Source organism: Crinia signifera, chromosome 9, assembly GCF_055691185.1.
Source record: "Crinia signifera chromosome 9, ASM5569118v1, whole genome shotgun sequence".
NCBI classification, from domain to species: Eukaryota; Metazoa; Chordata; class Amphibia; order Anura; family Myobatrachidae; genus Crinia; species Crinia signifera.
Genome location: NC_139225.1, coordinates 7,901,126 through 7,917,202, shown reverse-complemented (window position 1 = coordinate 7,917,202; position 16,077 = coordinate 7,901,126). Strand labels below are relative to the sequence as shown.

Genomic DNA, 16,077 nt, shown 5'->3' with positions numbered 1-16,077 from the left:
ACAGCTGCTGATCCCTTACTGTCCTACTCGATTACTACGATCCACTGAAGAAGGACTACTAACAGTACCCAGAATCTCCCTGAATTCATCTGGGGGTCGAGCTTTCAACTTTGCTGCTCCAACTCTGTGGAACTCTCTTCCTCGCACAGTGCGAGAAGCGCCCACTATAGAATCCTTTAAAAATAGACTAAAGACATTCCTATTTACTCAAGCATTTCACTGACATCTACTGTTAAGCTTGTTTTGTATTTCGAGCTGTAAAGACAATGTGTGAAGCACTTTGAGTCCTATTGGGAGAAAAGTGCTATATAAATATCATTATTATTATTATTATATATGGTCTTTGAGGAACACACAGGCACAGATCCAGTAAGGAGTGGTCTCCTTCATATACCTTTGACCTTGTTCTAAAAGGTGTGATCTAATACCAACTATCTAAGGAAGTATTGAGGATGGCATCCTTTATTTTGGTGATATATATTATCTGGAATTAAGTACACACACAGGAGCAAATAACAACTGTGTTTTGCGAACATAACCCTTTTTTTTTTTAAATAAGGTATATTCTTGAAAAATTGACATATAAGAATTTACGTCTAAAGACAGTAAATTAAAGAGCCTCCAACAACAGACACAAATAATTAAAAAAAAGTCTTCAGGAACATCATAATAAGAAGGCCCATCCAACCTTTACCACTATGAAGTCAAATTCAAGATTATTACAAAATTATTGGCATTCCCCCTGATGACGAAACGTGTCGGGCACTAGATAACATCCACAAATAAAGGATAACATTTTTTTAAAAAGACAAGAATAACTGCGAAAAGTTTGTTTTATTTATTTTTTATGCTTGTATTAATAAATGTTTTATGTATAAATGAAAACTTCTATTGTGTATAAATTGGTTAAAGGGAAGACAGGAATAACCCTTTTGTAAAACAGTTAAGGGCGCCATATAACACTATTGGGTGGTGATTGTGATTGGAGTGGTCTTACTAGTACTTAGCGCAATTCTAGAGATTTTGTTTGGTATATATATATATATATATATATATATATATATATATATATATGTAGTGTCCATATAGGAGCAGCACAGCCACGACAGGAACAAAGTGAGGTGCCTTCCACAAACCCCAGCGAGGTGTGTGTGTGTGTGTAGACCTGGAGCTGCAGCCATTGTTAACCTGAACCCGGCTCTACTTTGCATAAAACAAAAGCCACGTATCTAAGCAGTTGGTAATTTTACATATAAAAAACGCCTGAAAAAAAATGCCTATCTAATCTACTGTTTTTTCTCTCTTGTAGGGCCTTTATATTTTCTTAATTTATGCCATTTATAACACAGAGGTAAGAAAATCATGACCAATACATTTGATAATGATGATTTCTGTGGGCCTTTACATATGTATGTGTGTATGCACACACACACATATATATATATATATATACATATCGCCTGTATGTCCAGCACTCCCTGCTTCTTTCAGTAAGATTGGTGCCTTCCCTTGTGGCGCTAACTCCACCAATATACTCTCCAAATGATGGGCGTCACTCCGGGGCTTGTGAATCATCAGTGAGATTTATTTGCTCTCCACGGTCTACGCCGTTTCGGGCCTTCGCCCTTCGTCAGGACTAGAAGATACAACAAAGTGCAACAACCTATATATATATTATATTCTCCCCCCCCCCTAACCCCACTTGCTTATAACACATGACCCGGACTTATAACACACGCCCACTTCCTCCCGAGCCTCCATGCATATGTAAGTGACTTGAGCGTCACTTTTATATGCGCGCACTTTTGCCATCATTCGATGGTCGCCAACCATCGAATGATGTGGGTGTTCACCTGCAGCCTGCGAATGGAGGTTTATATTAAACATCCATTTGCAGCCAGTGTGTGCGAACACACGCGGCGAGGGATGGTGGGCGGCCCGGTGTTCGATGGCCAGGGTTTGGTGGCCTAGAAAGGCTGGGAATTATTAAACCAGAATAACCCCCATAGTCTATTATACCATCCACATACATATAAATGCATGTTAAGCCTCTGAATCTAATGATACTACAGAATAAACCATTTATATATACAAAAAAATAACAGTAGATAAAATAGAATAGATAAGAATAGAATCAACTTTATTGGCCATGTGCGCTTGCGCACACTAGGAATTTTTTGTGGATTTACAGTGCAGCATCAGCAGGGATGAGGGGGGGTGAAGGCGTTACATACATTACATACATTACATTGAGACATTACATGCGGGGACCACATGCTCGCCCAGCAGCTCAGAGCCTAGGCAGCCATCGGTGGCGCCACTGGTCACTGCAGCAGGCGGGTAGGTAACGGTATAAGTAGGGATGGTTCATGGTCGATGTCGAATACTTTTGCCATCGATGCGGGAGAACCATCGATGGAACAGCAAAACAATGTTTTGCTTTTTTTTTTCAAAGTGCTGGGACATGGAGCATAGTTCCGCCCACAGGCCAATCAATCAAACACAATGGATGACCATTGATATGTAAAAAGAGACAGTGAGGTCTTGGGCTGGAGTTGGGCCCTCCCCAGGCTGAGTTCCAGCCGAGAGCCCCCTCCGGGTGTCGATGGTGGTTATCATGCCGGGGAAGCAAGTCTGCGCCTGGGTCTAGAGCCTCTGGTGTCCCGGGGGCCGGGCTGTGCGCTGCTGTGCCGCTTCTGGTGTTGCGCCGGTGGCCTGGTCCAGTGCCGCGTCTCCATGCATCTCACTACCGAGGCGGTGCGCCCACCGGCAGCTGCAGCCTGGTCCAGTGCTGTGTCTCCTTGCTTCTCCTGCCAAGGCGGTGCACTCTTCCTGGCCGGGGGGGGGGGTCACCGTGCTGCCATCTGTCCACCACCACCCCCGCCCCCTGTCCTCTCCCTCCGTCCTCCTCCGTCCAGAGAACCCTCTCTCCGGGGGCCGGGGATGGAAGCTCCGGTGGATGGGAGCTTGCTTGCGTGCGACCATCCTAAGCCCCAACCGGAAGCCTGTAGTATTTATATTAATATAATTTCTTTACACATGTACAAATATATATACAATTATTTTAAAGAAATTCTATGAGCATGCAGCCCCTAGAAGATAGTGCACACGCACGCTGCATTTTTTCCTCCCTGACTGTGGCTTGCGCACATGCATACTGTCCATTATGGTGCGATGGCTGGCAGGATGGGCAGAGCAAAAAAAGGCCCCGGCAGCCCCCCCTTGGGACTTCCAGTAGGAGCCGCCACTGCTCTCTGCCATTCATTGCAGGAATATAATAACTGCCTTCCTGTACTTGCTTAATAATGTGAAATATAACAATGCAAGAAGAATAATTAAATAACTACATTTAATGAATACAGAGTTGCTAAATCATTATATTTGCTTGCTTCTAGGTGAGAAGTGCCATTCAGAGGATGAAGGAGAAGAAAAAGGCTCTTTCCTTCACAGTGAGTCACAATAAAAATGTTTTATTATCTAATATTACTTGAATACTTGAGATTAGTATCTGGAACATGAGTAACAGGACTTATTGGGCAGGGTGTCATTATTTTTTTAGGTGCAATCACTTCCAATGCATGGATTTGCCTGGTAAGTGATTGCACTGTCTGAGTTTGGCTGGCCTTGCTCACAGCTGCCAAACTCAGGTGGCATTACATCCCTCCCACTATATTTCGATGTAATTCGTGGGATGCGTTACAAAAAGTCTAATAAATCAATGTCATTTTTTCATGAGGACATGCACGAGAAGCACAGTACTGTTTAATACTGTAACTGTGATTTATAAGATTTCCTGTAAATGGTTCCCTTAATCCTTGGAGTGCCAGGTGAATTTGTCAAAATAGGTGTTATTCTTTATATAGGAATTATAATCTTATTTTTACACAACATTTTTTATTTGAATTTATATAATAACTGTGAGCGTTGCCAGCATTTTTAGCGGATATATTGAACAACACGCCGATGACACTAACGTCATTGGTCTTATCAAGGATGGGGACGAATCGGCCTACAGACAAGAAGTGGACCGATTGGCCCGGTGGTGCAGCAGCAACCATCTAGAGCTCAACCCACTCACAACTGTTGAGATGGTAGTGGACTTTAGGAAGAAGGCTGTTGGTGTTCCTTGGCTAACAATTACTGACAGTGTGGTTTCGCTAGTGGACTCCTTCAAGTTCTTAGGAACCACAATCTCCCGGGACCTTAAATGGGGGCCCAACACTGATACTATTGTTGGAAAAGTGCAGCAGAGGATGTTTTTCCTTAGGCAACTGAGGAAGTTCAACATCCCACAGAAGCTTCTGCTCAGTTTCTACTCCGCAATTAAGGAGTCTGTAATGTGCTCCTCAATACTGGTCTGGTACGGCTCCGCCAGCGAGAGAGACAAATGCAGACTCAAAAAGGTAGTCAGAACTGCGGGGAAGATAATCGGGATGGACCTTCCCTCTGTCCAGGACCTGTATCTGTCCAGAGCAAAAAAGCGGGCAACGAAAATAGTCAAGGACCAACTACATCCTGGCCATGGCTTGTTTAACCTGCTGCCATCAGGCAGACGCTACAGGGCCATTCCCACCAGGTCCACCAGAAGCCTAAAAAGTTTCTTCCCTCAAGCGGTTCACCTGTGGACACGTGAACTAATGAACAGCCTCACTGTCTACTCGCGCCATAACCCTTTGCACATAATCTAACATGGTGTCCCCTCGGAATAAATTTCTGTATGACTGTACATGTTCCCCCACCTGTTTATACTGTATGCTGTTTACTTGTTACCCACCTGGCTGCTGCACAGCAAACCGAAAACAAATTCCTAGTATACGCAAGTAAACCTGGCCAATAAAGCTGATTCTGATCTCTTGCAAAGATGTTGGCACTCGAAGAGTTAAGGGGAAAACATCTGTGGACATAAAATCAAATCCACAATATTATTTGTACACTTAACACTTGCTTTGTCACAATGTTTACTATATTTAAAATCTCTCTCTCTCTCTCTCTCTCTCTCTCTCTCTGTATGTATGTATGTATGTGTATATATATATATATATATATATATATATATATATATATATATATATATATATATATATATAAAAGCCATCATTTTAACTAGTATATAATACAGATTTTTTTCACTTGCTACGCCATTTTTAACACATTTGTCTTACAAAGGTCAGGCAGAATCTCATAGATTATCAGATGACTCCTTGAGTTTATAAAACTCATGTTTGAAAACAATAGCACCTTTAAATAAACTACAAAAGTAATAATCATTTTACAGAGGCATCTCCAATATTGAAAGTATCAGGAAAAAATTGCAACAAGTGTTAGAGGAAAAAAAGATAACAATATTGGTGGACAAAAATGACAAAAATTCCAAAGGATGATTTAACAACCCTATAGAAACCCTAAAGTGAGAGTAGTGTGTAAATATTTTCACTGGAATTCAAAAATGTGAAATACAGATGTGTCCCCATACATCATTGCTGCAGTCACGGACGGCAAACATGCTACTGTAGGTACCATTTCATGAGTCTGTTAGATTGGGTGTCTTTATTGCATCTTTTTCTTTTTTAAAGTGTCTTAATCACAAGGAACAAGAGGAGATTGTGTTGATTAAATTGATATACCTGTGCAGGTCGGGTCTCCCTTATCCGTGTATTCCAAAAACCGAAGTATTCAGAAAGACGTCGGTTTTTTTCGTAATATTTCAGTTTTTTTTTTTCATACTTACCTTATCCCCTGATGTCCACGGCGGCCTCCGGGATCCTCTTTAGCGGCATCTCCGCAATGCACACCTGGGATCGGAGATGCCACTGAAGAGGATCCTGAAAACCGCCGTGGACATCGGGGGCGCCACCAGGGGATCAGGTAAGTATGAATTTTTTTTTTTAAATCCCTTATCCGGAATGCTTGTGGTCCTGAGCATTTCGGATAAGGGATACTCAACCTCAGTGGCGTAACTATGACTCCGCAGCCCCCGCCGTGGCGGGGAGGCGCAGAGTAACTATGGGCGCCGGGGGGGCTGCGGTGCTATAGTTACCCGCTGCGCTGCTGCCCGGCCGCATCTGCGGTCACTGTCCCGTCACTCGCTCCCGGCGCCGGCTCCTGCTGATAATGAAAACTGACACTTAGAAAATGGCTGCCCCCGTATTGCAGACAGTTTTGGCAGCCATTTTCTAAGAGTCACTTTTCATTATCAGCAGGAGCCGGCGCCGGGAGCGAGTGACGGGACAGTGACCGCAGATGCGGCCGGGCAGCAGCGCAGCAGAGACTGGAGCAGCGCAGCGGAGACTGAGGGAGACTGGACGGGACAGTGACCGCAGATGCGGCTCTGTCAGGTATGGGGGGGGGAGCGCCGAAAAAGTTTGGCGGGGGGGCACAAAATATATAGTTACGCCACTGCTCAACCTGTATGCACTTGCATATATGCGTGCGCGAGTTGAGAAATCTTTATACAAAGTGCTACGATGCAGCAGCCATGGCTTTTATCCCTGCCGCACTCCATTATGCTCCATATAGAGGCTCCGTCACACACAATATCCTATTGTCATATATCAGTCAGCAGAGTTTCCTCGTGGGCTCTAGTCGCATCGCATTATGACTAAAGCTGGCCATGCACCTAAAGATTTATTATCCAATATGGCTGGTTAGAACAAAAATCTGATCATTTACGGAAGCTAATGACAGTTGACCATTTCTCAGAAATGCTGGAAATGATCATTCAGATATTACCAGATTGTTGTTTCATCCCCTGTTCAATGCTGTTGAGGAAGACAGCATTGAGTAGGGCCCCGCAGCCATCTCCCCCATCTGGAGATGGCTGCGGGAGATTGAATACCCCTCTCAGTTTGGTGAATTTAATTAGGCACTAATTTTGCTATTCACAAACTACCGGTATTTTATTAGGGTACTAAAGTTGTTATCTAACAATGCTTTCTTGCTTCAGAACTGCTCCCAACCAACAAACTACTTATCAAGCCCGAGAAATACTACATGGGACATTAATAAACCAAGTCTCACCCCACCTAAAAGCAATTTCTCTGAAGCACCTTTGAAGAACGGCATTAACAAGGGTAAGTTTGTTGCTGGACATCCCAGCTTTGCCCAGTGTTTCTATGCTACATGTATTTTCTCTGCATACAAAAGTCATTGCACCTCTATAATCCTTCTGTTGTCACAATGTAAGTCCCACTAGTAGGGTATTTTAATGATTTCTTATATGTTGCCTTAATAGTGTACCTCAAACTTGTATTTTTTTTAAAACCAATTTGTTGTCTCTAAATTGTAAGACATATACATATTGCTACAATTGTTTATTTGTTGGTTATATTTATTAGAGATATTAGTTATATGGAACATACAAGCTCCACACAGATCGAGCTCAATACCCAAAGCCTGTTATTAACGTCAGGATCATTGGTGTATCTATACTAGGTGAAGTGGGTCCTTACTGCATACCCTGCACCTATGTTTAATTATTTACCTCTACAGGGTCCTGCAAACGCACAGCAACCAAAACAAAGAAATCACCTGGAAAATTAGGCTGTGGAAATTTTTCCGGTGATTTGTGCATTAGAGATTAGTCACTGGATGCGATTCGAAGTAGACTCAATTACATAATGGCAGAGTCTACTCTGTGGGGCAGAGGAAAGGGGGCTCAAAAGGGGGGGGGGATGTGATGCCGCCCGAGTCTGGACAAACGCCAACATTTTTTAAAGAGACCATTATTTACAAGGCAAAACCATGTCTTGTAAGTGACTGACCCTTAAAAAACATCAGGGTTCGGCCGGCATCCTGCACTCCCGCCAAACTCAGGCAGCATGACCTTCCGCCCATGGAGTCTGCAAATGCCCCCCTCCCCTCTTAAATTACCCCTGGTCAGGATAGTAATATTTTGCACCAGCTTTTCTAATATTTATTATCAGTTTCTTATATAGCGCAGCAAATTCCATTGTGCGTTTTCAATTGGAAGCCAAACATATTGAATAGCCAAACATAAGTTAAGCTATAAGAAGGACTGTACGGTTATCTTGGTTTGTATACTTTCCAGTACATTTTACATAAAAGTGCTGTATCTGAAACTACAGTACAGTATATTGTATTCTGTCCTCTGTGGCAGATTTCCCCAAACTCTACTACTACATTCCAAGTTAACCATATCAATGCTGATGCCCAGGTGACTTCATTAGTACTTCAATCAGTTTAATTTAACCATCAATACTCAAGAATAGATATCCTCAAACCTGGACTGTAATAAGGTTTCAGAACTCTTGCTTTATAGGATTATCCTCCAGTGGATTATCCCACCCACTCATTGGCTGGTAACTCCCCTTCTATGTGTCTCTGCCATTGCATTGCCCTTGGGTGCTCTTCATGACTTGGGCACGATGGGGGAACTTATAAAACTCCCCTAAAGAGGAGATATTCTCTATAACAAACACAGGGGCATAACTAACTATTTAGCACCCCCCCGCCGCACGTTTATTCGGCGCCCCCCCCCCCCCCACAGACCTAACCTGCCCCCCCTTCTTACCCGCCCGGCTCTCTGTCGGGATCATCTTCTACATACAGATTTATGGAACATACTTGGTAAATGTTTGTTAGAAGCTGTTTGTTAAGTGGCGTAACTATAGCTCCGCAGCCCCCGCGGTGGCGGGCGGGTGCAGAGAAATTGGGGGCGCCGCCGGGGGGGCTGCGGGGCTATAGTTACCCGCGGTCTGCGTCTCGCCCGGCTCTCTGTCGGGACCTTCCTGATGTCACGGTCCCGGCCGGCTCCTGCTGCTACAATGAAAACGGACTCTTAGAAAATGGCTGCCCCCATACTGCAGACAGAAAGACATCAAGACTAATTTATTTATTGCATACAAATGTTAAATTTGCTTAATGTCAAAATTATGAGTCTTTTTAAAATGCATAGATAGGGCATGACTGTCTAATTTCATGTTAAAAACTCTTTCATATTGCTCATTTTCCAATTTATCTCAATGTTTATGGTTTTCATTCCTACATCATTTGGTTTATTTCTACAACTGATGCATGATCCACAATGGTAGAAACCCTTTGAGACAACCCTATTCTGTTTATTTGGTGAGGTGGGGCTTTTCACTAATTTATTTTTTAGGTTGGGTGCTCTCCTAAAAATACAATTAGGGTAATCAAGTATCAAAATTTTCTTTACTTGGAAATGTTGAGAAGAGAAGTCTGTTATAAAGGACCACTTAAACTTGTTTTTAATCTTTTTGTCCTTCTGATTGGTATGGATAAGTGTTTTACAATCCCGATTTTTCACTTTCGTTAGAGAAAAATCTACATCTTTTTCCTTGTAACCCTTTTTTGATAAACTCAGTTTTAATTTCTATAGCTTGGCTCCAAAAAATGTCTTCATCTGTACAGTTCCTCCACAGTCTTGTGAACTGACTGGCCAGAATAGAACTCAACCATTTTTCCTGATGACAACATTTGGTATCTATACAGTATCTCGAGTCGGTTGGTTTTACATAATTTTTTGTTCTGACATTGTTGTCCTCAATATAAATAGTCAAATCAAGAAAACTGTCTTCTTTAGAGCTAATATCAAATGTTAAAATTATGCCATTATTATTAAAATTTAAATAAGAACAAATGGCTTCTAAATCTTCTTTGGAGCCCCACCATAGGAATAAAATATCATCAATATAGCATCACCAGGACACCAGGTTCACCCTATATGGGTGGTGGGACCGGATGAACTTGGTTTTCCATGCACCCATATGATGTTAGCATAACTTGGGATGAACCTGGTGCCCATGGCGGTACCCCTCTTTTGTATAAAAAAATTAATCTTTAAAAACTAAATAATTATTAAAAAGGATTAACTCTATTGCCTCAATTAAAAACTGTTGCATGGGGAATGGGGAACCATTGGCCCTCCAGCTGTGGTTGAACTACGAATCCCAGAATGCCCTGCAACAGTTTTAGCATGGCAAAAAAAGCCAAAATGTAGCAGGGCATGCTGGGATGCATAGTTCAACAACAGCTGGAGGATGAAAGGTTCAACTTCCCTGCACTTGAGTTGGGGGGGGGATATAATAGTATATAATAGATATAATAGTGTTCCAAGCGCATTGAGGCACCATGCCCAAAGCTTTTGTGACAAAAAAATTGAAAAACTGATATCGACCTTTCCATTGTCAACCTAATGCTTGTGTCAACCTTCCAACCTTGTCAACCTATTTCAAGTGTCAATATAAGCCCTGTCGAGCTTGAGTGGTCAATGTATGTTGACCCTGTGACCCATTCCCGATGTGACTCCCAGTTTCTCTTCTCCTTACTGCCTTATAAATGTGCAGAGTGACCCTTTGCCTTGTACTCCCGGGAAGATATGTACAATTGTTTATTTTACATTTTGGATGATATAAAAAATTTCAATAAAAAAGATTGGAAAAAAAATGTGCAGAGTGGCAGTAGTTCATTCTCTGTCCTCTTGTCTTTTTCAGGAAATGTAGCGGCCAAACATCCTGTGAATGTATATTCCATATTTCCAACAGACAACACAGTGAGTTAAGCTTAATAATTGAAATATTTGTTTATGATGTGATTCCGCTAATGCCAGAATAATGGCACAGCAGCACTTTGCTACACTTACAAGGATGATACACGCTGGAGAGTTGCGAGGGATAAGACTGCAGCTGTTGTCTTTTTTTATATACAGTAGTCCTTTATTTGAAGATGCATAATACAGTCAAATGAGAACATATTGACAATAACATGTCAGAAATATACACAAAACAATGTATCATAACTTTGATATATAGCAACCCCCCCCCCCCCCCCCCCCCGGAAGATGTCAAGAAAAAAAAAAGAGAAAGCGAGAAGAAATACAGGGGGGGGGGGGGGGGGGGGTTAGGTATGTTTAGACACCCACTGAGAAATATCACAAAACAGTCTGGACTGTCATATTTTATAGCTTACATAGAAATGGTACATAATAAACCATGTTGTCAGTTGTATTCTATCACTGATCCACTAGCACAGTGGTTCCCAACCCTGGTCCTCAAGTGCCCCCAACAGTGCACGTTTTCCAGGTCACCCAGCAGGTGCACTCATTATTTAGGCACATTTTAAAAGATCCACACGTGGAGCTAATTATTGCACTGATTCTGTGTGGAGACCTGCAAAACGTGCACTGTTGGGGGTACTTGAGGACCAAGGTTGGGAAACACTGCACTAGCAGACACAGCTAAAGGAAGTTCTATATGAATGGGGCAGTGCATTAACCATTTGTGTTTTATTTGTGTTCAATATTGTCCAAATTTCTTCATTCAGTGCACTGAAAGGTAATTCTCAAGTTTGCCAAACCATGCACAACATGAAGCCATTCTGCAATACTGTAGATCTAGATAGCTGAGATTGCTCAGCAAGATCGCGCAGCACACAGAGATGTGTCAGCAATGTTTGCCGAGCGATCTGTCAGGGTCATTGTTCTCCGTTGATGGATGTGTGTATTTTTTCACTATTTGTACTGTTGGGGAACTACAAGTCCTAGCGGGCCCTTTAATGCCCTATATGCTGGAACTTGTGGTTCTCCATAGTGACCCTAATCCCTGACCTAAATGTGGATTCCTGGGTTGCCTTAGGTTTACTGTCAATACATGATGTTCTCTCCGATGGCAGTATAGTACCGTTTTCCCATTTTCAATCGCAATACCAAGTCCCGAAACGAGACTTCTACAAATATTTGCATTAGGCACTGGTTCTGTAGCTCTCTTCCTAAACCACCTGTTCAAATTTCCATGCCTAAGTTACTACTCTGTTACTTTGAATCTTCAGCCACAAAAGGAGTAATCTCTCATTGGTACAGATACTTGATCTCTGAGTGTTTGAAAAAAAATATTCTCTTCACAATGTCAGTGGAAGAAAGATTTGCCAAATGTTTTTTCTGACAAAGTGTGGAAGTTCGTTTACCACTTCTGGTTTAAAATTTGAAAATGTATAAATCATTCAGAGATGTACTTTAACTCGGCCCGTAGGCTTATCTTTCTCCAGACCAACTCCATAAGTTCTGGCCTACTGTCTCCCCACACTGCTGGAGATGGTGTGGTTCGTGGGAAATATTTTACTCTTTTTCTGGTCATGTCCGGTTTTATACCCATTATGGAGAGAATTTTTTTTCTCCTCCTTTCCAAGGTACTTAACTGGTACATCCCTATGGACCCTCTTGTTGTCCTTTTCCATTATTATCCAGATGCGTTGTCCTGCGGGGATATATACCTCTTTAGTCATATTCTGATAGCGGCTAATAGTGTTTTCCCAGTACATTTTAAATTACCTGACATATACAACAGCTGATACTTGCACTTGTTTTTTTATGATTTCTATTTGTATTCCCTGTTTAAAATTCTAAACTCATTAAAAATGTATGGGGGGAGTAGGAGTGAATTGCGCTGCTGATTATAGATAATTAAGCACTTAAAATTGTTTAAAATTCTAAACTCATTAAAAATGTAATATATAAAAAACCTCCCATGATGAGGCCGCCGCTGCTGTCCTCAATGGGCCTCAGAAGCATGTGATGTCTCCATAAATCAGCTCAGCACAAGCCTCTCATCCTCTGACCTCCTGTGTAACGTCTCATGGGACTTAGTCAACTCCCAGTAAGGCACTGCACCATTAATCATTGTCACATTGGTATTGGCAGATCGGTGAAGCTGCAGCACTACCCCGCTCCCATGCACAAAACCTTTAGCTAAAAATTGTTTACATGCCAACCACAGGGGGGCCCTAGATAGATGGGGGGCAGGGGTACTGACCTTCTGATCACCCCCCAATCCGTCTCTGACTGTATGTGATGTTCATGCGACTAGGATTTCTGGTTCTGAGACACCAGATATCTGCGATGTGATTTGCATTGGGGGTTTATACTTACAGATATCCTCAGGAAAGCCATTTATATATGACAGAACAGTTAGAGTATAAGACCAGGTTAATCTGCTATGTATAAATCAGCCAACAACCAGTTAAGCATTCATTAAAGAAGATTGCTGTTGTCTATTGGCTGTAACAGCTCATGGAAGAATCCTGAAGGCTTGAATTATTATTCAATACAGTAATTATTTTTTACCTGAATGATACAACATTTTATTTATTTATTTGGACCATTTAACAAAAAGAAAAATGCAGTCATTCAGTAAGGCCAAGGTTCTGTCTGACAAACGCGTTTGTTAGTTAGGGCCTTGGCCTACCTTAGTAAATGTGTTCCTTCACTTTTTAAATAGACTATATATATGGAAAAAAATGCTTTTTTATTAATTCAAGCCTTAATTATTCTTGAGTGAGTTCATACATAGAACAGATAAATTCACGCGACAAACATTAATTCTCCGTAAGTAAAACTTCACATACAGTAGCATACTTCCCAACTTTAGAAACAAGATAGTTGGGACCCACCACACGTGTCAAAGGCGTACCCCTAAAATTTGGAGGCATGGCTTAGCAGAAAGGAGGCGTGGCCTACAAATCGTATCACTCCCGTGAGATCAGGTCTCCGTTTGGCGCTGTGGGTGCATAAGCAGCGGTTTTGTGAACTGCTGGCCATGGCCCCAGTCCCTTTGTCTCCAGTAATACATTTGTTTGTTTAAATATGCAAAGGAAATTACAGGGATACAGAAACAATGGGGCATAACAACAGGAAGTTGACAAGAGCGCAAGGACAATTAGGTAGTCCATGTCCATTTTCCAGATGTCATGTTAATGTCGACACTTTATCCATGTCAACTTTGTAGCTGTTGACATTCTGGCATTGGAATTATGAACCTCAGTATAGTGAAAAACCAACATACTCATAGCATGCCCTATTGCTCCTCTTATAACTGCTGGCGTGATTATTTTTTCAATCTCGCTTAATAAATTATATTGGATTGTTTGTACCTGGATGGGATTTTGATACATCTGGGTGCAAATATATATTTTATCTTGACGGTACTTGTTTCCTAGAACGGCGCCCACGATATTGATCTTAGGCATCGCAAGGAAAAAAATCGCGTCGGTCGCATCGCATGCGGCCAAAAAATCGCATGCGATGCGACCGACGCGATTACCGCGATTTTACATAGGGAACAATGTTAAATGGCCCAATTGACCCCAAATAGCCACCCTAAAGTGTTAAATGGCCCCCCCACGATCAACGTCAACCCGAAGCGTGGCGAGCGCAGCGAGCCCACGAGGGGCGGTGGTACGCGTCCTCCGACCTTTTCATACCCCCACTATCCACGTCGGCGTGGAGTTGAGAATAGAAAGTGTGGCGAGCGCAGCTAGCCACCGAGCCCGAAGCGTGGCGAGCGGACGCGGATACCTTCACAGCTATACGCGTCCCCTCGCGGGCTTTACAGGTATCCGCGTCCCCTCGCGGGGGTCGCTGCGCTCGCCAAGCTTTGGGCTCGGTGGCTCGCTGCGCTCGCCACACTTTATATTCTCAACTCTACGCTGACATGGATAGTGGGGGTATGAAAAGGTCGGAGGACGCGTACCGCCGCCCCTCGTCGGCTCGCTGCGCTCGCCACGCTTTGGGTTGATGTTGATCGTGGGGTGGCGTTAACAATTGGGGGGGGGGGCATTTCACACTTCAGGGTGGCTATTTGGGGTCTGTGGGCCATTTGACATTGTCTCCTATGTGAAATTGGGTCAATTGGGCCATTTAACATTGTTCCCTATGTAAAATCGGTAATCGCGTCGTCGCATCGCATGCGATTTTTTGGCCGCATGCGATGTGACCGACGCGATTTACATTTTACCATGCATTTCTATGTAAAATCGCGGACATCGCATCGGTCGCATCGCATGCCATTATAATGGCATGCGATGTACATGCGATGCCCCCGATGAGCGCCGTTCTAGGAAACAAGTATCTTGACTCCTTCCAACCTGAAAATGTCCTGGTGCCAATGTATTTGGATGGACTCCATTTTGAAGTATAGAGTTGATTTGATGTGTAATAATGTAGTTCAAAGTTTATATGAACATGCCAACCATGTGTGGATTCATCAGTGGCTTGGGCTTAACGAACAATTCTTGCTCTTACTCTTGATAATGCCTAGTTATGATTGATAACACAAACTTATATATATATTTACTTTATAACCTTTAAATATAACGGCAACGCTGAAATGATTGCACACCAACACAACCCTGTTATAAAATGTATGACAATGCTTTACTTGAAAAAATTGCTTGATTACAGGTATTTGCAAATGCAGACTAACACAAGAACATAAATTTGATTAAATCAAAACAAAATGGAAACCTTTCAAGGACAGTGATCAGCCATTAAACCTCCTTCATAGTTTCCTCCAGCCCCCCGTGCCTGCCTGTTCTCCCTCAATTTCCTCCATCTTCCTTCTCTAACTCTAATATTTAAACCTTAATCACATTAATTAATTACGGTACTTGTGTAGTTTCATGGCGCCGTGCGTCTGAGTCCCCTTGCGGGGCTCGCTTCGCTCGCCCACGCTGCGGGCTCGCCACGCTATCTAAAATCAACTCCATGCCAACGTGGATAGTGGGGGTATGAACTATCCACGTTGGCATGGAGTTAAGTTACTTTATTTTAGATAGTTTGGCGAGCATACAACCCAGAAGTAGCACAGCGCCATGCTGCCGCCGTGAAACTACACAAGAACCTTAATTACTCATAAGCATTGAGTCTTATTGGCAAGCTCTTCTTTCAATCATGATGTCATACTGTAATTAACCCAATACCCAACTTCCTTGTTACTGGGGAAAGATTCAGTGGCCTTGGGGGTCTACGCATGTGTGGCCCTGTTCCCATATTATTGATAAGTTTGTGGAGACTAGCTGTCTGTCCTTGCTCTCTGTACTGTCAACATCACATCCCTAAGCTTCTAAAACCAAAAACAATTCTCTATAAGAAATCACTTTTACAGCACTATTCTGAATCATCAGCCATTTTATAATGTTATTATGAAAGTCATAGTTGACAAAATGGTTGCTGCTTCTAACAAACACAAGCTGCTTAGCGCAAAGGGTAGGCCTCATACGCCATGGCTAGTACCTTGTGCAACAAGTTAACGCCACCTGCAGCAATAA

The 16,077-nt window shown here is 42.6% G+C and overlaps 1 protein-coding gene across 1 annotated transcript in view; it reads left to right on the top strand.

Moving 5' to 3' along the window:
* ADGRD2 (adhesion G protein-coupled receptor D2) overlaps positions 1–16,077 on the top strand; it is a 170,831-nt gene that overhangs the window by 96,050 nt on the left and 58,704 nt on the right. The window contains exons 21-24 of the mRNA XM_083160480.1: positions 1,310–1,351; positions 3,396–3,449; positions 6,944–7,070; positions 10,473–10,531. Of these exons, the coding sequence (XP_083016606.1) occupies positions 1,310–1,351; positions 3,396–3,449; positions 6,944–7,070; positions 10,473–10,531 (282 nt within the window). The remainder of the gene's footprint in view (positions 1–1,309; positions 1,352–3,395; positions 3,450–6,943; positions 7,071–10,472; positions 10,532–16,077) is intronic.